The sequence below is a fragment of the Stegastes partitus genome, unplaced genomic scaffold (assembly GCF_000690725.1).
Source record: "Stegastes partitus isolate 25-593 unplaced genomic scaffold, Stegastes_partitus-1.0.2 Scaffold1917, whole genome shotgun sequence".
Lineage (NCBI taxonomy): Eukaryota > Metazoa > Chordata > Actinopteri > Pomacentridae > Stegastes > Stegastes partitus.
The window spans coordinates 98,900-114,229 of record NW_007579648.1 but is presented as its reverse complement, the minus strand read 5'-3'; the positions used below and the strand labels follow the sequence as shown (position 1 = coordinate 114,229).

The following is a 15,330-nucleotide window of genomic DNA, read 5'->3' as shown; positions in this document are numbered from 1 at the left end:
ACATTTCAGACAGTGTTCTGCTGAGGAACATACCTGAAAAAACCTGCTACAATGTACAGAATCTTGTTCATACATGCTTGTTTAAAAAAGACAATAAGGTGGCAGTAAGATTACTGTGTTGTGAAAGTGCAGACACTCATCAAGGTTACGATGTTGATTTGGATCTCAAACAAATGTTGCTTTTGTATTTGAGTTCCTGTACAAGTACTATTATAGGTGCTTATGAAGACATTGTACAAACTGTTGAACATTTTGCTTGTTGAAAAAAAAAATACATTAAAAATATTTAGAGTAATATGCTGCCTCATTTTACACTCAGAAAAAAATAATTCATTTTCATGCAGTTTTGTGTTAAGCTCACATTGTGACTCAGTGGGTATTGCATCAGTTAATAAATAGTAAATACATGTGCAGAAATACAAATCATATTGACTTGTGATGAAAACAGATTTTTAATTTTTATTGTTCCATTTATGATAATTGACTATAGAGTGTACTTAACATGTCAAAGTGATAAATAAAACACACAAGCCCATAAAGACAAGGAACCTCTGCTCAGTGTCCCTCAGTCTGTCTGCATCAGAGTTGAAGGCACAAGAAAATAGATTCCTTAACATACTGGATCATTATATGCAAACTGCATCCTTTTCTTCACTACATCATTGATTGTGAGGTTCCAACAAAAAGAACTACCTGTGATAATAAGGCCAGCATGTTAAATATGTGTTTAGATTCAGTTTGAGGGTCATAAAGATACTGTTCATAAAAACATTTCTTTTTCTGTTTCGTATTTCAGGATGTCTGAGCTTCCCTCTGTTTCCCGTATGTCCTTCATGTTGCTTTGCGTTCTGGGTATGACCTTGGTGACATCTGGCTTCCCTCAGCCCCGACTACCTCTCAGGTGGTTCTTCACTAAATCTTATTCAGGTTATTGGTGTGCAGATTCTGAATGACTAATTCCTGAACAAATAGATCAACCAGTTGGATCATTTTCAGACCACTGGAGTGAATCCTCCTCCTGTGTTTGATTTTTTTAAATATTTCTATATAATGTCATTAATATAATACATTTTTAAAACTTTTCATATATATCATAGCCCCAGTTCAGAAAAAAATCCGCTCAGTGTTATTTGATTCCAGACGTCCTGAGGATTCAGAGGAACATAAACGAGATGACTTGGATGTCCTCTTCCCGTCTATCTCGCTCCGTGATTGGAGCATCCACATGATGTCAGCTCCCAGCCTCAGAGCAGCAGCCGACAGCAAGGCCGGACTGATGAGGGAGGCGTGGCTCTTTGACCCGGAGAGGGCCGAGGAACGGTAACCGTTCAACTGGGAAAATATTATCATGAAGTTCTGATCAAATGAAACTGAATATTTAACAGCAATGGAAAAGTGAGGATAAAAATAAACCACACCACAATCATTGTTCTTATATCCAGAAGTACCAATTTCTTGCTAAGAACAAGACTTGTTTTAATTTACCTAATTAAATATTCTGCGTATAAAGTGAAGCAAAGGTTTGGCACTAAGATTAAAACAAAAACAAAGAAAAACAAACACCTACCCACACTTTTAAAGCTACCTTCTTAACATGTTGTTTCTCTATATTTTATCTGCACACAAACAAAAGGCACCATGCTGTAGCACTGTCATCACTGTGAAGTTAATGCCAGACTCCAGCATGTCAGCCTGTAAAACTACAACCTACATTTGTCCTGTTGCCCAAAAAACTAAAACCACAACCATCTGCGAAGCTCAAGACCACTGGAGCTGCAACATTTATTAAATATGTACTGAGAAATCTGAATCTATGTTCCTCTGAGACCATTGGCACTGTTTGCAAGTTTACAAGAATCTTATGTTTTTCATTTAAATTAATTTAGGATCAGAAAAGGGTGCAACTGTTAGCCATCATATTAAGAACAAAAGCTAAGAATATGAAAAAAGATAGATTTTCTTCTAGTTTATTCCTCTAATTTTCTCACTACTCATCTGATTTGTTTTCTGACCAGTTGTGAGTCTTGACTGAGATTTCAGGAAGCACATGTAAAATGTAACTTTGTGTCAAATATAGTTAAACTTGCTAAATATGAGACATGAAGCTACATCCAGGTGATGCTTAGCTTGGCACAAAGATGAAAGTGCTCATAAAGCACAATAATTACTAAGTTAGATTTCTTCTCTTTAATCCATTAAAAGAAAAAAAACTGTTGTCTGTTTCCCATCTTTAGTGCTAAATTAAGCAAACCAGCTGCTGGTTGTGGAGCCAGATTTAGTGTCACACTGATACTCTCATCTGAATTTCTCCGAAAATAAACATTTAAAAAGGGGCATTTTCCAAAATGTCAATAAAAACTATTTCTTTAAGCTGCATTGTCTGAGAAAACCAGAGCTATTAGGTGACACTGGAAGCAATAACAAAACCAGTCTGTTTAGTCATGAATTTTGACTGATCAGATTCAGCTGAAGTGGAGAACGGTCATCAGTGGAATTCACTAAAGTACTGTATTTCAGCACATTTGAGGTACTTGTTCTTTACTTGAGTCTTTTTTTTTTTTTTGTTTCATGGTACTTTCTTCTTAAAGTCCACTACATGTCAGAGGAAACCATTGTACTTTTAACTCTACTATATTTATCAGCTTTAGCTCCATTAGATATAAAGATTTTTGTACATAATACATATGTAGAGCTCATGTGTTTTGTTAGTAATCAAACTTCCTAACAGTTTATGCAAGTGGAGTTGAAAGGCTAAGATACTAATTACTGCAAAAATGTAACTGTATGCTTAACGATTTCGAGGTTTGGACTGTGGGTGATACAAGTAATTTTAATCAAATAAGATAAAATAGTATAACATCCACAGGAAACACTTCCCTGTATTGACTTTGTTAAAAGCAAATGCAGGAGCTTTACTTGTAACAAAGTATTTTTATAGTGTGTACTTTATGCTTTTGATGAAGTTTAGAAGCTGAATACTTTTACCACCCAATGACGTCAGTCACATACATATGAGTGTTGGATCCTGTAGTACCTGGCTTGTGTTCTGTCTCTGTCTGAATATGTGCAGCGTAAAGGGGGCCTGGCCTGCCGAGTGGTCGCCTCAAGGAGCCGGGCTGGTGAAGAGGAACATGGTGGTGGCTGATGATGTTGCCTTCAGAGAGAAGAGTAAGCTCCTCACCTCCATGGAGAGACAGAAGTGGCTCAACTCCTACATGCAGAAGCTCCTGGTGGTTAATTCTTCGTGATAGTTCAGTTGTTAAAACGTTTTCCATAAATTCAGACCAACTCTCTGACCCCTATGCTGGCAAAACAAACAAACAAACAAAAAAAACCCTTTTAAATCTCTGAGGGAGTTTCCAGCCACTCAACATGAAAACAGAAGACAGTATTGACATTAAAATCCTACCAACTGTATTTATATTTCGTGTACAGTTTTACTCCTTCACTGTTCAAAACTCTAATTTATTGATTTTCCACAAAATGTTAGATGAACAATACACAGATTTTGTTGAAATCTGATATAAGTTCATTAAGTCCTACAGAAGATAATTTGGTGTTATTTCATTTGATGAGTTAATAAAGATGTAAATGATGTTTTTTGACGTCTGTAGCTCGTGTTTGACTTCATGCAATAGGACTGACATCACAACAATGGGTTTTATGGTGTTATTCTAACAAACCAAACAACTAGGCATGTTTGTACGTGTTTGTATTCTCTGAATATTAGAAAAAACAACAACACTACATTAGTTGCTCAACATGTTGGAGGACATACAGTACCGGTGAGATTGTCGTCACATGGAGGTTACCAGACTGGTCCCATTCTGCCTGTACGGCGCCCTGTGTGCACCAATTACATCTAGAAACCAGATGAAATTAATTCTAAAAAAACATTTCTCTAAATTGTACAGTTCATTTGTCAAAAAAACTCAGGACACTCTGAGGACACATGCATATTAATTTAATATTTCTTTATTTCTTTCTTGAGCTTTTACAAGATTGAATTTCCCTTCTGGGATAAATAAAGTATTTTTCATTTCATTTTTCATTTAATCTACAATGTAGGAATATGAATTTATTGTTACATTTATTGAAAGTCATGTTAGAAAATGTAGGAATGCTTTTTCTTAATTACAATGAATGATTTCATTTAATGTTCTTTGTTTTTCCTAATTTGTCTTGATTGTATGTGTTGTTTGTTTCTTGGATCTGTGAAGCACTCTGACACTTTGTGCTACACTAAGCTTATGTTCTAAGTTTATTTCCTTGAGAATGTGAAAACATGCAACAAAATATTTGGTTTCAACTGTCATGTGAATTGTTGGCAAATGAAAAAAAAAAAAAAAAGAAATCCATGTTGAATCTCAAAGCTAAAGACTTGAATATTATAACATGTCCCCCACAAAATAAACACATATCTCATAGACAGGTCCTTTTAAATTTGACAGGAGCATCTCATTCACTACTGCAAAATGTCATCTTCCAAATATAAACTAAACATCTAAGGTGGTATCAACACCAGTAAATCCTGCCTGCCAATCATCTCCTGCAGCTGTGTCCTGTTGGCCTGTCGCTGCCTGTCCCTCCTCTCCAGCAGCAGAGTCTCAGCATGAAGCAGCATCTCTGCAGCCTGAGACACCGGCAGCTCACATGGAGCCTCAGCACCACTGTGGACGTCCTCAGCAGTGCAGCTTCTGTGTCTGACTGGCTTCTCAACTCTGAGTCTGGCTCGGCAGACCTGACTGAGGGCGGGCACAGAGGGAAGAGAGGAGATAAAAGGAGGGAGGAAGGAGGCATCCAGTCCAGCCTGCCCCTTCTCTCCTCCTTCTCTGTCCTTAACATCCCCTCTGCCTCTCCTCTGGCCTTCCTGGGAAGACAGAGAATAGAGGATAGATGCAACTAAGATAGAAATATACAACACAAGTACATAAACAAGAATAACACTACAAAGTAGTGAAAATGTTCATATTTGTAATGTTATTACACTATGCCATAAACTGGGATTAAGTGCAAACTAAGTGCCACCTAATAAAAAGCAGATAATCAGATGGTGCTGTGTAAAGCAGGCAGGCTTTCATGCTGAATGCAAAAACACACTAAAGAATAATAGATATCAGAGGCATTTTCTTTGCTATTTATGGGCCTAAAACACAGAACAAATCATTAAAAAATGTTATTAAGTAATTTTGAGATTATTTTCCAAAAAACCTTTTGGACAAATGAAATGTTCCATGGTAGAAGTATGTCTGATAACAACAGCTAGATGCAGTGTGCAGCTACAGAGCACACTTAGCAGCTTCTGTACTGTCGTGTCTGTGCAGAGGCAAAAAACTAAGTTAATTAATCAGTGAGCTGAGGGGTGATGAAAGGTGGATGTTTCAACCTCAGAGTCAGGCTAACAGTTTGTCCCTGTTTCCGGGCCTTATGCTAAGCTTGGCTAACCACATCCCTACATGAGCAACACACTCACATGAGTCATTCTGGGAGAAAAGTCAAAAAGTATGTTTTCCTAAATGTGTACCTATTTTTTTTTTTTTTTTTAATTGCCTGAATACCTGTTTTCACAGGGTTCATTTATGTTTGACTGGCTATGTTAATCTCTAAAGTCTGCTGAAAACACTAACCTGTGTTCTAATGGATGTGTGTGTGTTGCACTCCTGTGCAGTAGGAAGTCTCAACAACATGTCCTCCAGCTTCTCCAGCCCCCAGGTTCCGTGGTGACACACTCTCAGATTCCCACTGGGTGTATGTGTAGGCCTTTTGACAACAGGACCAGTCAGATGGCAGTCCACCACACTGTCCTACATACAAACACACACACACACACACACACACACTTAGCATCACATTTTCTGGCTTACATGGCTGCTGGCATCTTGGACAGCACGGAGGAGAGAATTTAGCAAATCCTGTAGGTTGGGAGCAATACTTGTATAACTGGATCACAGCAAAACTGCGTCAGCGTCGCAGTTCAGTCACAAATACACTCTGGTGTGAAACTGCCTGTTTCCTATTTGAACATTCACGGTTTGTTTATTGATGGATAATTAGCCACATTAGGAAATGTGCTTTTAGCTTTTGAGAATCAAGAATTGTGCAGGTGCTTTTCTGTAGTGTTGTTACAATAAAACGCACCATCCACGTCCAGAAGACTTTCTCCACCTGTGTCCAGTTCAGATATGCTTCTAGAAGGTCACAGAGCTGCCGGATGCAACTGCAGTCCTTTATAAAGACACACAAAGATGTATTTTTGAACATAGCTTGAAGTATATTGACAGTTGGCATATTTACTCATAGAAGTGAAATTTTAATTTAATTAGATTATAAATTGGTCTAACAAGAATATAGACTGGCAGCTAACAACAACAGAGAACAACTTGACCGTCACAGGAACAAAATCAAAAGTACAACTGATATTACTCATCAGGTAAGCAAAGCATAACGTATATGAACGGTTTAAAATCAGATTCTTAAATTAAGAAAGTCTTTGAGCCAAAATGAACTTTCAAGTGACATCTTATGTTTTGGCAAAGAACAACTATATTCACGTGACTGAGAATTAAGCATAAAATGTACAATAAAGTGCACTGAAACCTTTTGTAGCAATTAACAGAACCAACTTTAGTATCTGGACAGAGAAGAAGCACCAAAATGTGTTTCACACTAAGTAATAAGAGAAGGGTTTCCAAGTGAGAAACCAGCCCAAAATTAGATTTCCAACCCTTACTTATCCTCATCACCATTTGAAGTCTTCACTGACAGCTGCTGAGTCACTCAGCTGTAATTCTATCGTGTGGAAGAAGGTCCACTGCACTGTGGGATGCAGGGAAATCAGATAACTGTGTAGTGAAAGTAATCAGATTCACTTTTACTGCACAGTGCACAGTGTTTATCCTCCACCTTCTTGAGTGGTCAGAAAAATAATAATAATAGCAACAATAATAATAATAATATCCACTATTTAGTGCCCTTGCATATTCCAAAACTAAATGAAAAAGAAGTGTCCATAACATGCACACCCTTATTGGCAAACAATCCCACAATGCAATGCTCTGTATTTATTTTATAGATCCAAAACTGTTCATCTAAATCACAGTTAAGAACTCAGTCTGTTTTTTCTAATTATTCCAAATTATGGTTTCAACCCAAGTACTGCACTTGAGGTATTTGGACTTTATTAGAGTCTTTTCTTTTCATGGCACTTTATACTTGTACTGATCAGTACTTTTTACTGCACTGTTTATTTGACAGGTTTAGTTACGACTTTACAAATTGAGACTATTGCGCCCAAGGCATATGAAGAGTTTATAAAACGTGATGTTTTGTTAGTTATTAAATTATCGAAAAGATAATACAAGTACAGCTGAAACAATCAGTCAAATAGTGAATTGACAGAAAATTAACTGGCAACTGTTCTACAAACCATTTAAGTCATTTTTCATGGGAAAACGTTTCCATCATCATTTTAATCATTTAATAAATTATTAACATTCACTTTTTAAAATACATTTTACAAACCATTTAATCAATTGACTAATGGAGAGAATAATCAGCAGACTAATCTCTGTTGAAAATTATGTGCAGTCCAATAATAAATAGTTCAAAATTAACTTCAACTAAAACAGTAAAGTCCTGCCTTTACATCAATGCTTGAGTTATGATGATATAAAACTGTATAGAGTCACATATGACATTTTTTTGAGTACTTTACTGTGAGTACATTTTCCTAATTATACTTACATACTTTTCCTAAAGTAACATTTAAAATGGAGGACTTTTACATGTAACAAAGTAGTTATCATGTCATATTAGTACTTTTACTTCAGTAAACAACAGGAATCCTTCCTCCAACACTGTTCCAGACTAAAGCAAAACCCTGCAGGTTTGCAGTCTTCACTGTATAATCTTCAAAGTAATGTACGGCTGCAACACACAGCAAGCTAGTTGAGCCAGCTGTAAGGTAACTAATAGAGAAAATGATTTTGCATCATGCATTTTTAATCCAATATTTGTTGTGGATGTGATGTGTCATGCGGCCATTATGACCTGCTCACAGAAACAGACATGTTCAGCTATGAAAACTATGAAGAACGCTGTGTGAGCCAACGAAAGCAGACTTTTAACATTGACAGCAATAGGTCAACAGTGGAGGAAAAAGGAGCCTAATACCAGTAATTCATGTTTGCAACAACACAAACTTACCTCTTTTAACACTGTAGAGCTTTGGCTAGAAGACGAAGATGCAGTGGAGGAGAGGTTGGCAGAAAAAACCTGAGGATACATTGAAATTCTTAGATAGCAAAATATGACTGTTGTTTAATAAATAAGTCAATGAACCCTTTAAACATTAGGCTGTTTTTGCAAAGAGGAAGTCACACTGACTGGGAAAGAAATACAAGTTGTCACAGTAGCCAGAGGGATTCAACAATATGACAGTGCCAATGTGCAGATGCTGTCTGATGGCGTGGTTTGAATTATTAAAGGTCAAAAAGTCTTGCGTGCAATTGGCCAATGTCATTTTTAGTCATCCTCGAGGTTCTTATTTGTTAACCTCTGAGCAGTGTTTTTTCTTGGCAGATAAGAAAAACAGCTTGTGGAAATAGAAAAGAGAGGATTTCCTCACAGCATGAAGCAGTCGGGTTCGCTCTTGTAGCATGGACAGCAGGATCCTTCCCTGGTGTCTCAGACACCCTGTGAGCCACTGAAGTCTCCTCAGGGAGGCAGAGTCAGACTGAAACTCATTGGAAAGGTGAAGGTTCACCTGATAGACAGAGTGAGAGAGATGACAGACAAACTAAGACACGAAATACATATAGAATATATAGAAATATAAACATATAAATAAATATATACACAAATATCTACAGTAAATACAGAGTTAGATTCACAAGCATTCTATTGTAGTGTTAACAGGTTACCAGTAATACTTACAGGTACAGATGTGAGCAGTGTTTTGTCCAGTTGCTGTACTCGCTGTGTCAGCAGTTTCTCCAGTGTTCCACTCGCGAGCAGCCAGCCGAGCGCCAGGAGCAGATCTCTGCTGGACAAACTCCTTCCCCCCTCTGCATCTCCTCCCTCGCTCTCATACATCCAGTCAGCATGGTAGCCAGTCTGCCACAGGCCTGCAGCCACCCACTTTCTGTGCTCTGAGGCTAGACACAAAGAAAACACATCTTTTTTTTTTTTCCCTCCAGGAAACGTCAGTGAATATAATTGTGGATCCATAACAATACAGGAAGAGAGGAATGACAGCACAGCATGAAAAAAAAAATCTGAAGGCCTGTCATAATGAGGTTATGTTGTGTAAACAAGGCATGTTCAAACCCTTAGAACATTTAATATGAAATTCTGTTTAGTTTCACACGGTTTACACACATATAAATGAATTACAGGTGAAGTGAATATAAAATGCAGGTAGTATAAATTAGAGACATCTTATCCTTTATATTGGATAATGAATAATGTGCATTTGTAACTTTTTAGGTCCTTTTCCTTACAGTTATTTTAAATTCATACTTTTATGCTGATGTTGTTTTTTTCATTTGATGTCAGAATCAAGTAGCTTCAGTAAGGAACTGGGACAAGCAAACACTGAACAAAACGTCTGAAGTGAAAATCAGTAAAGTCCAGGACAATCAGCGTAAACAGCCTCCACTGACCTCCTCCGAGCTGTGAGCCGGCTTCAGACGGAACAACACCAGCTTTCTGAAGGATGCTGGAAAGAAGCTGCCAAAACTGGTCCTCCTGGAAAACATCAAGCAGAAAGACAACTATACATTTCAATATGAACAACAAACTGGGTCTGTTTTGGAGACATTTTTGTGTTAACAGGACAATTTCCTGTATCTACATGTCTGCTCCTGCAATAAAATAAGACCAAACAGTCCTGGTCAGTTGCTATCATTTTTACTCGTACAAGTACAGTACTTAAAAAATATATACTTAGCTCCTCCAGAACCCACCTCGGCTCCACCACCGAACTTCGCCCGTCTGAAGCTCTCCGGTGCGGGCACAGAGTCCACGCCGACTGCCGCTAGAAGTCTGCACAGAGCTCCAATCACCTGCTTCACCTCCACACTCACAGACGCTTTAGTCCGCTGCATTTCAGCCACATTTAGTTCAGCAGAGATAACTTCACTTCTTCTATAAACACATTTATGCCGCTTTGAGCTGTTGGTATTTCGCGGCGAAGACAATGACTTCCGGGTATGTTGCCGTTGCCAAGGAAAGCAAATGGACAAAATATTGATTGACATGTGTACGAACCAATGAAAACGAGACTACGAGGGCGGGATTTATTTTTCAGGGGCTTCTTAAAGCGAACTCCAAATTTAAGGAGTTATGAGAATGCGCTTCACATCGTACGTAAAAACACCAACATTTATAAAATACTCAATTTAACATAAAAGTCCTGCACTCAAAATCGTATTTGCTTCTATTTGTGTAATTGTAAATCAGTAGATTTTCCATCAAGTACAAAAAGCACAAGTATACATGTTTCCTTTGAGTGTTACAGTCAGCCAAAGTTAAGTCAATAACTTCATTTACTTACGTACTTATTTACTTGCAGTATTAAATATAACATCATGACGCTAATAATTGTCATGCATTAATGAACTGGATCTCATTTTGAAGTGTTTTCTACAGGGCTAGTGATTATTTTTGTTATACACGACTCTACTGTTTATTTTGTCAATTAGTGAATGAATTGTTTTGTTTGTAAAATGTCATTGAGGGATAATTTATTCATGCACTGTTCAATTTTGAGGTTTTGGACTATTTTACTACTACAACATGTCTTTCAGACAAAAAAAAATACACTAGCTGTTTATTTTACTACATTTTGACCTAGAACATTTTATTCATCAAAACATTTNGAGAGAGAGAGAGAGAGAGAGAGAGAGAGAGAGAGAGAGAGATGAGAGAGGCCTATGTGCCTGTAAGCCCCAACAGGCTTATGAATCATACTAAATAAGGGGACTTGTTGACCTTCAAAGACCTAACAAGAAGAGGAAGAAAAGAGTGAGGGTGATTCTTAACATATACAGTGGACCACAAGCAAAGATCCTTGTATTTTGATGAAAAAATGTCTATGAATTTCAGAATCTCTCAGTATTTGTTTGCTTCTTTTTACTTTTAATGACAGCAGCACTGCACTAGTGTGTTTAAACTACAGAAGCCATGTTTTCCCAGCAAGATGTCCAGAGAGCCTTTTGTGATCTTCTTCAATTTACATTATTACATATTTTCAATGTGGCCTCAGACCTTTTGGACCCCACTTGTGTTTTTGTCAGCCTAAATATGAATTTAACTTGCTTTGCACAGAGAGTGGGTCTCCTTCGAAATAAAGGTTTGTCTTCTAAAAACAGCCCAGCTTGCTTATCTGACATTCCAGCAGCAGGATGATATTGTTTGTCAGTACCCTTAAACTGTTAAATATCTGTTAATCAAGCAAACGCCATAGTTAAAGCCTGTATATGAAGAAACCTGACAATATTTGGCTTGTAAGCTGACTGTCAATTTAATGGAGGAGCTTTGTGTACAGAGTGTGTATTTACTAATCATCATAATCATGTGTTTTTTCCTATACTCAAACTTGCTGTCTTTAGACATAATATTTGTAGCTTTGAGGAAATAAAATCCACAACGCTGACCAGCACGTCCCTCAGTGGCCGTCAGTGGAAGAAGTGAGATCAGCCTGTCCAGGTGGTGTACAGTATCACAGACCGAACACGCAGCTCACACCACGCTCGCTGCAACTTTAGAGCCGATGTCTGTGACACACACATTGTTGTGTACAGCGTCAGCATGTTTGGTGACGTCCTTGTCCAAACAAACTAAACAAGAGATCTTATCAATGAACGGCAGACTCTTAGAATGCATGTATTTGTCAGAACATCTGAGGCACATCCAGTCAGCAATAACGCTAAATAATCCCCTCTTCTTTCTCCACGTTTGGACAGACTCTTAATTAAATGACCAGGAAGTGGATTTAGATAGAGTCACTGAGGAGCTCCAAAACAGAGAACGTGACTTGAAACTGAAGCCTGGGGTTTAGGTTTACAGTACACACCGGCCATTTCCTGCTCTGACGCTTCGGTCCTATATATCAGCAGATCAAATAGCTGCCCTCAGTGGTGAATATTTTACAGGAGGTTTTATCTGAGTTCAAGGTTGATCAGGTAAGGTGAAGGAAATGCGTCAAAGTCAAGAAGCACAAATAACATTAAGGAATAGTTCAATATTTGGGATTTACNAATAGTTTCATGGTGATTTATGACTTAAAAATGTTCCCTATTCACCTATAACTCTGCTTGAAAACCAAAATAAGAGTGACACTTTAATTATTACTGTTTTGTATTATTAAAAATATAAACAGTGTTATGCCAAAAACAGCAAATCTTCATATCCGGAGAAGCTGGAAACATGAAACATCCGTAATTTAACATGACATGAGCTTCAATGCTACCTACTAATTTTCTATCAGATGACTAATCATTCTAACTTTATTTGTATTTCCTGCTTGGTAGTTTAATTTATGAAGTTCAAATGATTTGTGTGCAAAAGTCTCCTTTTTTTAGAGTTAGTGACTAAAGCTATTGGGCAAATGTAGCCAAGTGAGAAGTATAATACTGATCTAGTGGAGTAGATGTAGAAGTGCCATGAAATCTAAATGCTCAGGAGAAGTACAAGTACCTCAACATTGTGCTGTAGTACAGTACTTAAACATACCCAGGTACATTCCACGACTGCTTTTAGTTATTTTTAAAGCATTTCATTCATTCATTATCTTACACTGTCAACTTAAACTGACCAATTTATTCTTTTAGTGGAAAGTACCTCCTGGAGAAATGTGTCAATCACATGACCTTGAGTAACTCTTCAGTATGCACTTCTAAAAATAGTCAAAGCTATATGTCTAATTGATCAATCATTATACACTGTACCTTTGTATGCTACCGAGTGAGAATTATTGACAAGTTAAGGTTTAACTGAGAAGATCAAATGTTATAATAATAATAGCATTTATTCAAAATATCAAAATCATTTAAAATCATAAACATCCAGCAATTACAAGCTCAAACATGCCAAAAAATAATTTAAAACATGAAAAATCAATTTACACAGAAACAGTATAATGCAGGTATGCAACTGCATTTACCATCGTATCACATCTTTCAGAACCAGAACATCGTGGAAACCTTAGCTCCAAAACCGAACTGAAAAGAAAAGTTTTTGTTCCTTTATATTACTTTTTTTTCTAATCAAGTTTAGACATACTACCTCAGTGACCTACTGACAGAAAGATCTTAAACAGCACAGTAACAAACAGCTATGGACGTATTTTGGTCATACAAGTTTTGCCCCAATGTATCTAGAGATGGTCCCTTTACGCCCCATGAGAAAGATAGCTGCATTGTAATGTGACCTCCTGTGTTAAAGCTACTACTGCTTTCTATCTAAGAATGATAATGTAGCATAATGTAGCTAATCTGTATTGAGATCTGTCTCAATGGTAATGTTAAGGTATTTACAGCCAAGTTCTATTTGGCTAAAGAGCACGTCGAGCAGTATGGAGATAATAGTACGACCTTGTCAGCATGTGGTCCACACAAAGGTGCCTGCTCACTGGTCTGTGTGCTACACTGTGCTTTAGTTCTTGTAGGAAAAACACAGTTATTGCCTATTTTCAGCCAACAAATGGTGCTGTACCACCACAGTCAATTTTCAGGCATACAGAACCGTTCATATTAGCTTCAATATCCTTCACAGTGTGACAGTAAAAAATCCTAATGCTGTAAACAGAATTAGGGAAATGTGCTCATTTGGTTTGACCTCATCAAATCTTTATCCTGGTCCCAAACCCACAAGGCCTTTAGTGTCAATTTAAAAGACTTTTTTTCAACTCCAAAATGTACGCATTATTATTTTGTGCTTGTTGATTTACAACAAAGTCTGTCATAAAAATCAATTCTCTATAAAGAAAAGCACCATGACAAACCATACAAAACTTAAAAAAGGGAAGACTCTTCAGGAAAGAGGTTGGAATTTTTCAGACATTCACGCTTCTCAGCTCTCTCCCTCTCCCTCATCCTCTTCCTGTTTGATGACTGGGGTTCCTGAAAACAACAGGAAAAAGGATCACTAGTTACCTCTGCAAGCAACAATTTATTACTATTACATACCTTATAACCTACAATGTCAACACCTGCCATTTTTTCCCCGCATGTCATGTCACAGACCTTCAAGCAAATTTGGTAACATTCACAGGCCTGTGATCTCCTTTTTCGTTTTTCAGGGGGTTTATTAGAAGGAACCATGCAATTTGTTCCAAAGTATTTACCAATGTCTAGTCTCACCTACCGGATGTAGATTGTGGGTATAAACCTGCCAGTGGGTGCACATTTCATGCACCTTTAAAAATCTATTTACTAATGGAAACAACAACAACCTCTAAGCAGCAACTTACCACTCTGAAAAGTTCAAGTTCTGCCAAAGGTTAGGATCGCGCAGTAATGCTTTAGCCATTTAAATCACAGTTTTGCTTCCTGTGTGCAAATGTTCAACTGAAACAATAAAGCCCAGATTACTATTTTGAGGGAACACCTACGCAACATCCCATTAGCCCTGCCCATTACAACTGTGACTGGTTTAGAGAAATAAAAAGCAAGTCAGAGCATTTTTTTTCAACCTATAGCAGAATGATGATAAAGTGTAATGCAGAATCATCTGGCTGACCGAGACTCAACACTGTCTGTATTGGCAAGGGGTCACAGTAGCATTCGGAAAATAGAAGACAAGCTACGTATTATATCACATAAATGGCTGTTGAAATACCCTTACCATCTAGTTTCTTCAGATTAGGAAGTCTTTTACAGGCTTCATCCATCCAGGTGCCCTCAGCTGAATGCTTCTCCTCCAGAGGGTTTCCAACAAACACAAGATCAACGAGGCACGGCAGCTCACCCAGCCTCACAAACTCCGCTACACAGTACAGAAAAGACATCATATATACACTGACAGTCAGATTGTGGATTTCAACGAACAAGTGACACATTAACTTCAAAATAAGAATAAACACCTGATCAAAAGAGACCACAACTGCAAAGTTAGAAACCTTTAGTGATGTAAAATTTAGCAATGTGTTTTTTAATATTTAACGTGTTGCATATGTCAACAAATGTAACTTACACCAATCTTTGACCAGGTTGTTGGACATGTAGAGGACTTTCAGGTTCTTCATGCACTTGATTCCCTTCAGTTTCTCGATCAAATTATAAGAGATCCACAACTCTTCTAATGTGTCCCCGACTGCTTCCTGCACGC

The 15,330-nt window shown here is 37.6% G+C and overlaps 3 protein-coding genes across 3 annotated transcripts in view; 1 reads left to right on the top strand and 2 right to left on the bottom strand.

The window, feature by feature from the left end:
• Positions 1-797: 797 nt before the first annotated feature.
• On the top strand, positions 798-3,428 carry pth2 (parathyroid hormone 2). Its single transcript, XM_008302989.1, has 3 exons — positions 798-901; positions 1,141-1,320; positions 3,071-3,428. The coding sequence occupies exons 1-3, from the start codon at positions 798-800 to the stop codon at positions 3,246-3,248; spliced, it is 462 nt and encodes a 153-aa protein (XP_008301211.1). The 3' UTR covers positions 3,249-3,428.
• Positions 3,429-4,031: 603 nt separating this feature from the next.
• On the bottom strand, positions 4,032-10,106 carry tedc1 (tubulin epsilon and delta complex 1). The gene is made up of 8 exons (XM_008302992.1): positions 9,966-10,106; positions 9,663-9,747; positions 8,935-9,149; positions 8,627-8,764; positions 8,206-8,274; positions 6,139-6,225; positions 5,615-5,804; positions 4,032-4,902 (listed from the first exon to the last, which is right to left on the bottom strand). Exons 1-8 carry the CDS (start codon positions 10,104-10,106, stop codon positions 4,505-4,507), a joined length of 1,323 nt encoding a protein of 440 aa, XP_008301214.1. The 3' UTR covers positions 4,032-4,504.
• Positions 10,107-13,014: 2,908 nt separating this feature from the next.
• Positions 13,015-15,330, bottom strand: part of dnal1 (dynein, axonemal, light chain 1) — a 10,425-nt gene continuing 8,109 nt past the window's right edge. Inside the window, exons 3-5 of the mRNA XM_008302991.1 lie at positions 15,196-15,322; positions 14,848-14,988; positions 13,015-14,123 (exon numbers count right to left, since the gene is read on the bottom strand). Coding sequence (XP_008301213.1) covers positions 14,074-14,123; positions 14,848-14,988; positions 15,196-15,322 — 318 coding nt within the window. The 3' untranslated portion in view covers positions 13,015-14,073. The remainder of the gene's footprint in view (positions 14,124-14,847; positions 14,989-15,195; positions 15,323-15,330) is intronic.

Excerpts from the sequence above, each read along its gene's own strand:
- tedc1 (XM_008302992.1), bottom strand. The coding sequence starts at position 10,106 with ATGCAGCGGACTAAAGCGTCTGTGAGTGTGGAGGTGAAGCAGGTGATT. Across the intron at positions 9,748-9,965 it reads AGTTCGGTGGTGGAGCCGAG|GAGGACCAGTTTTGGCAGCT; the intron begins GTGGGTTCTGGA and ends GATGTTTTCCAG. Across the intron at positions 9,150-9,662 it reads CGGCTCACAGCTCGGAGGAG|AGCACAGAAAGTGGGTGGCT; the intron begins GTCAGTGGAGGC and ends GTCTAGCCTCAG.
- pth2 (XM_008302989.1), top strand. The coding sequence starts at position 798 with ATGTCTGAGCTTCCCTCTGTTTCCCGTATGTCCTTCATGTTGCTTTGC. Across the intron at positions 902-1,140 it reads CAGCCCCGACTACCTCTCAG|ACGTCCTGAGGATTCAGAGG; the intron begins GTGGTTCTTCAC and ends ATTTGATTCCAG. Across the intron at positions 1,321-3,070 it reads CCGGAGAGGGCCGAGGAACG|CGTAAAGGGGGCCTGGCCTG; the intron begins GTAACCGTTCAA and ends GAATATGTGCAG.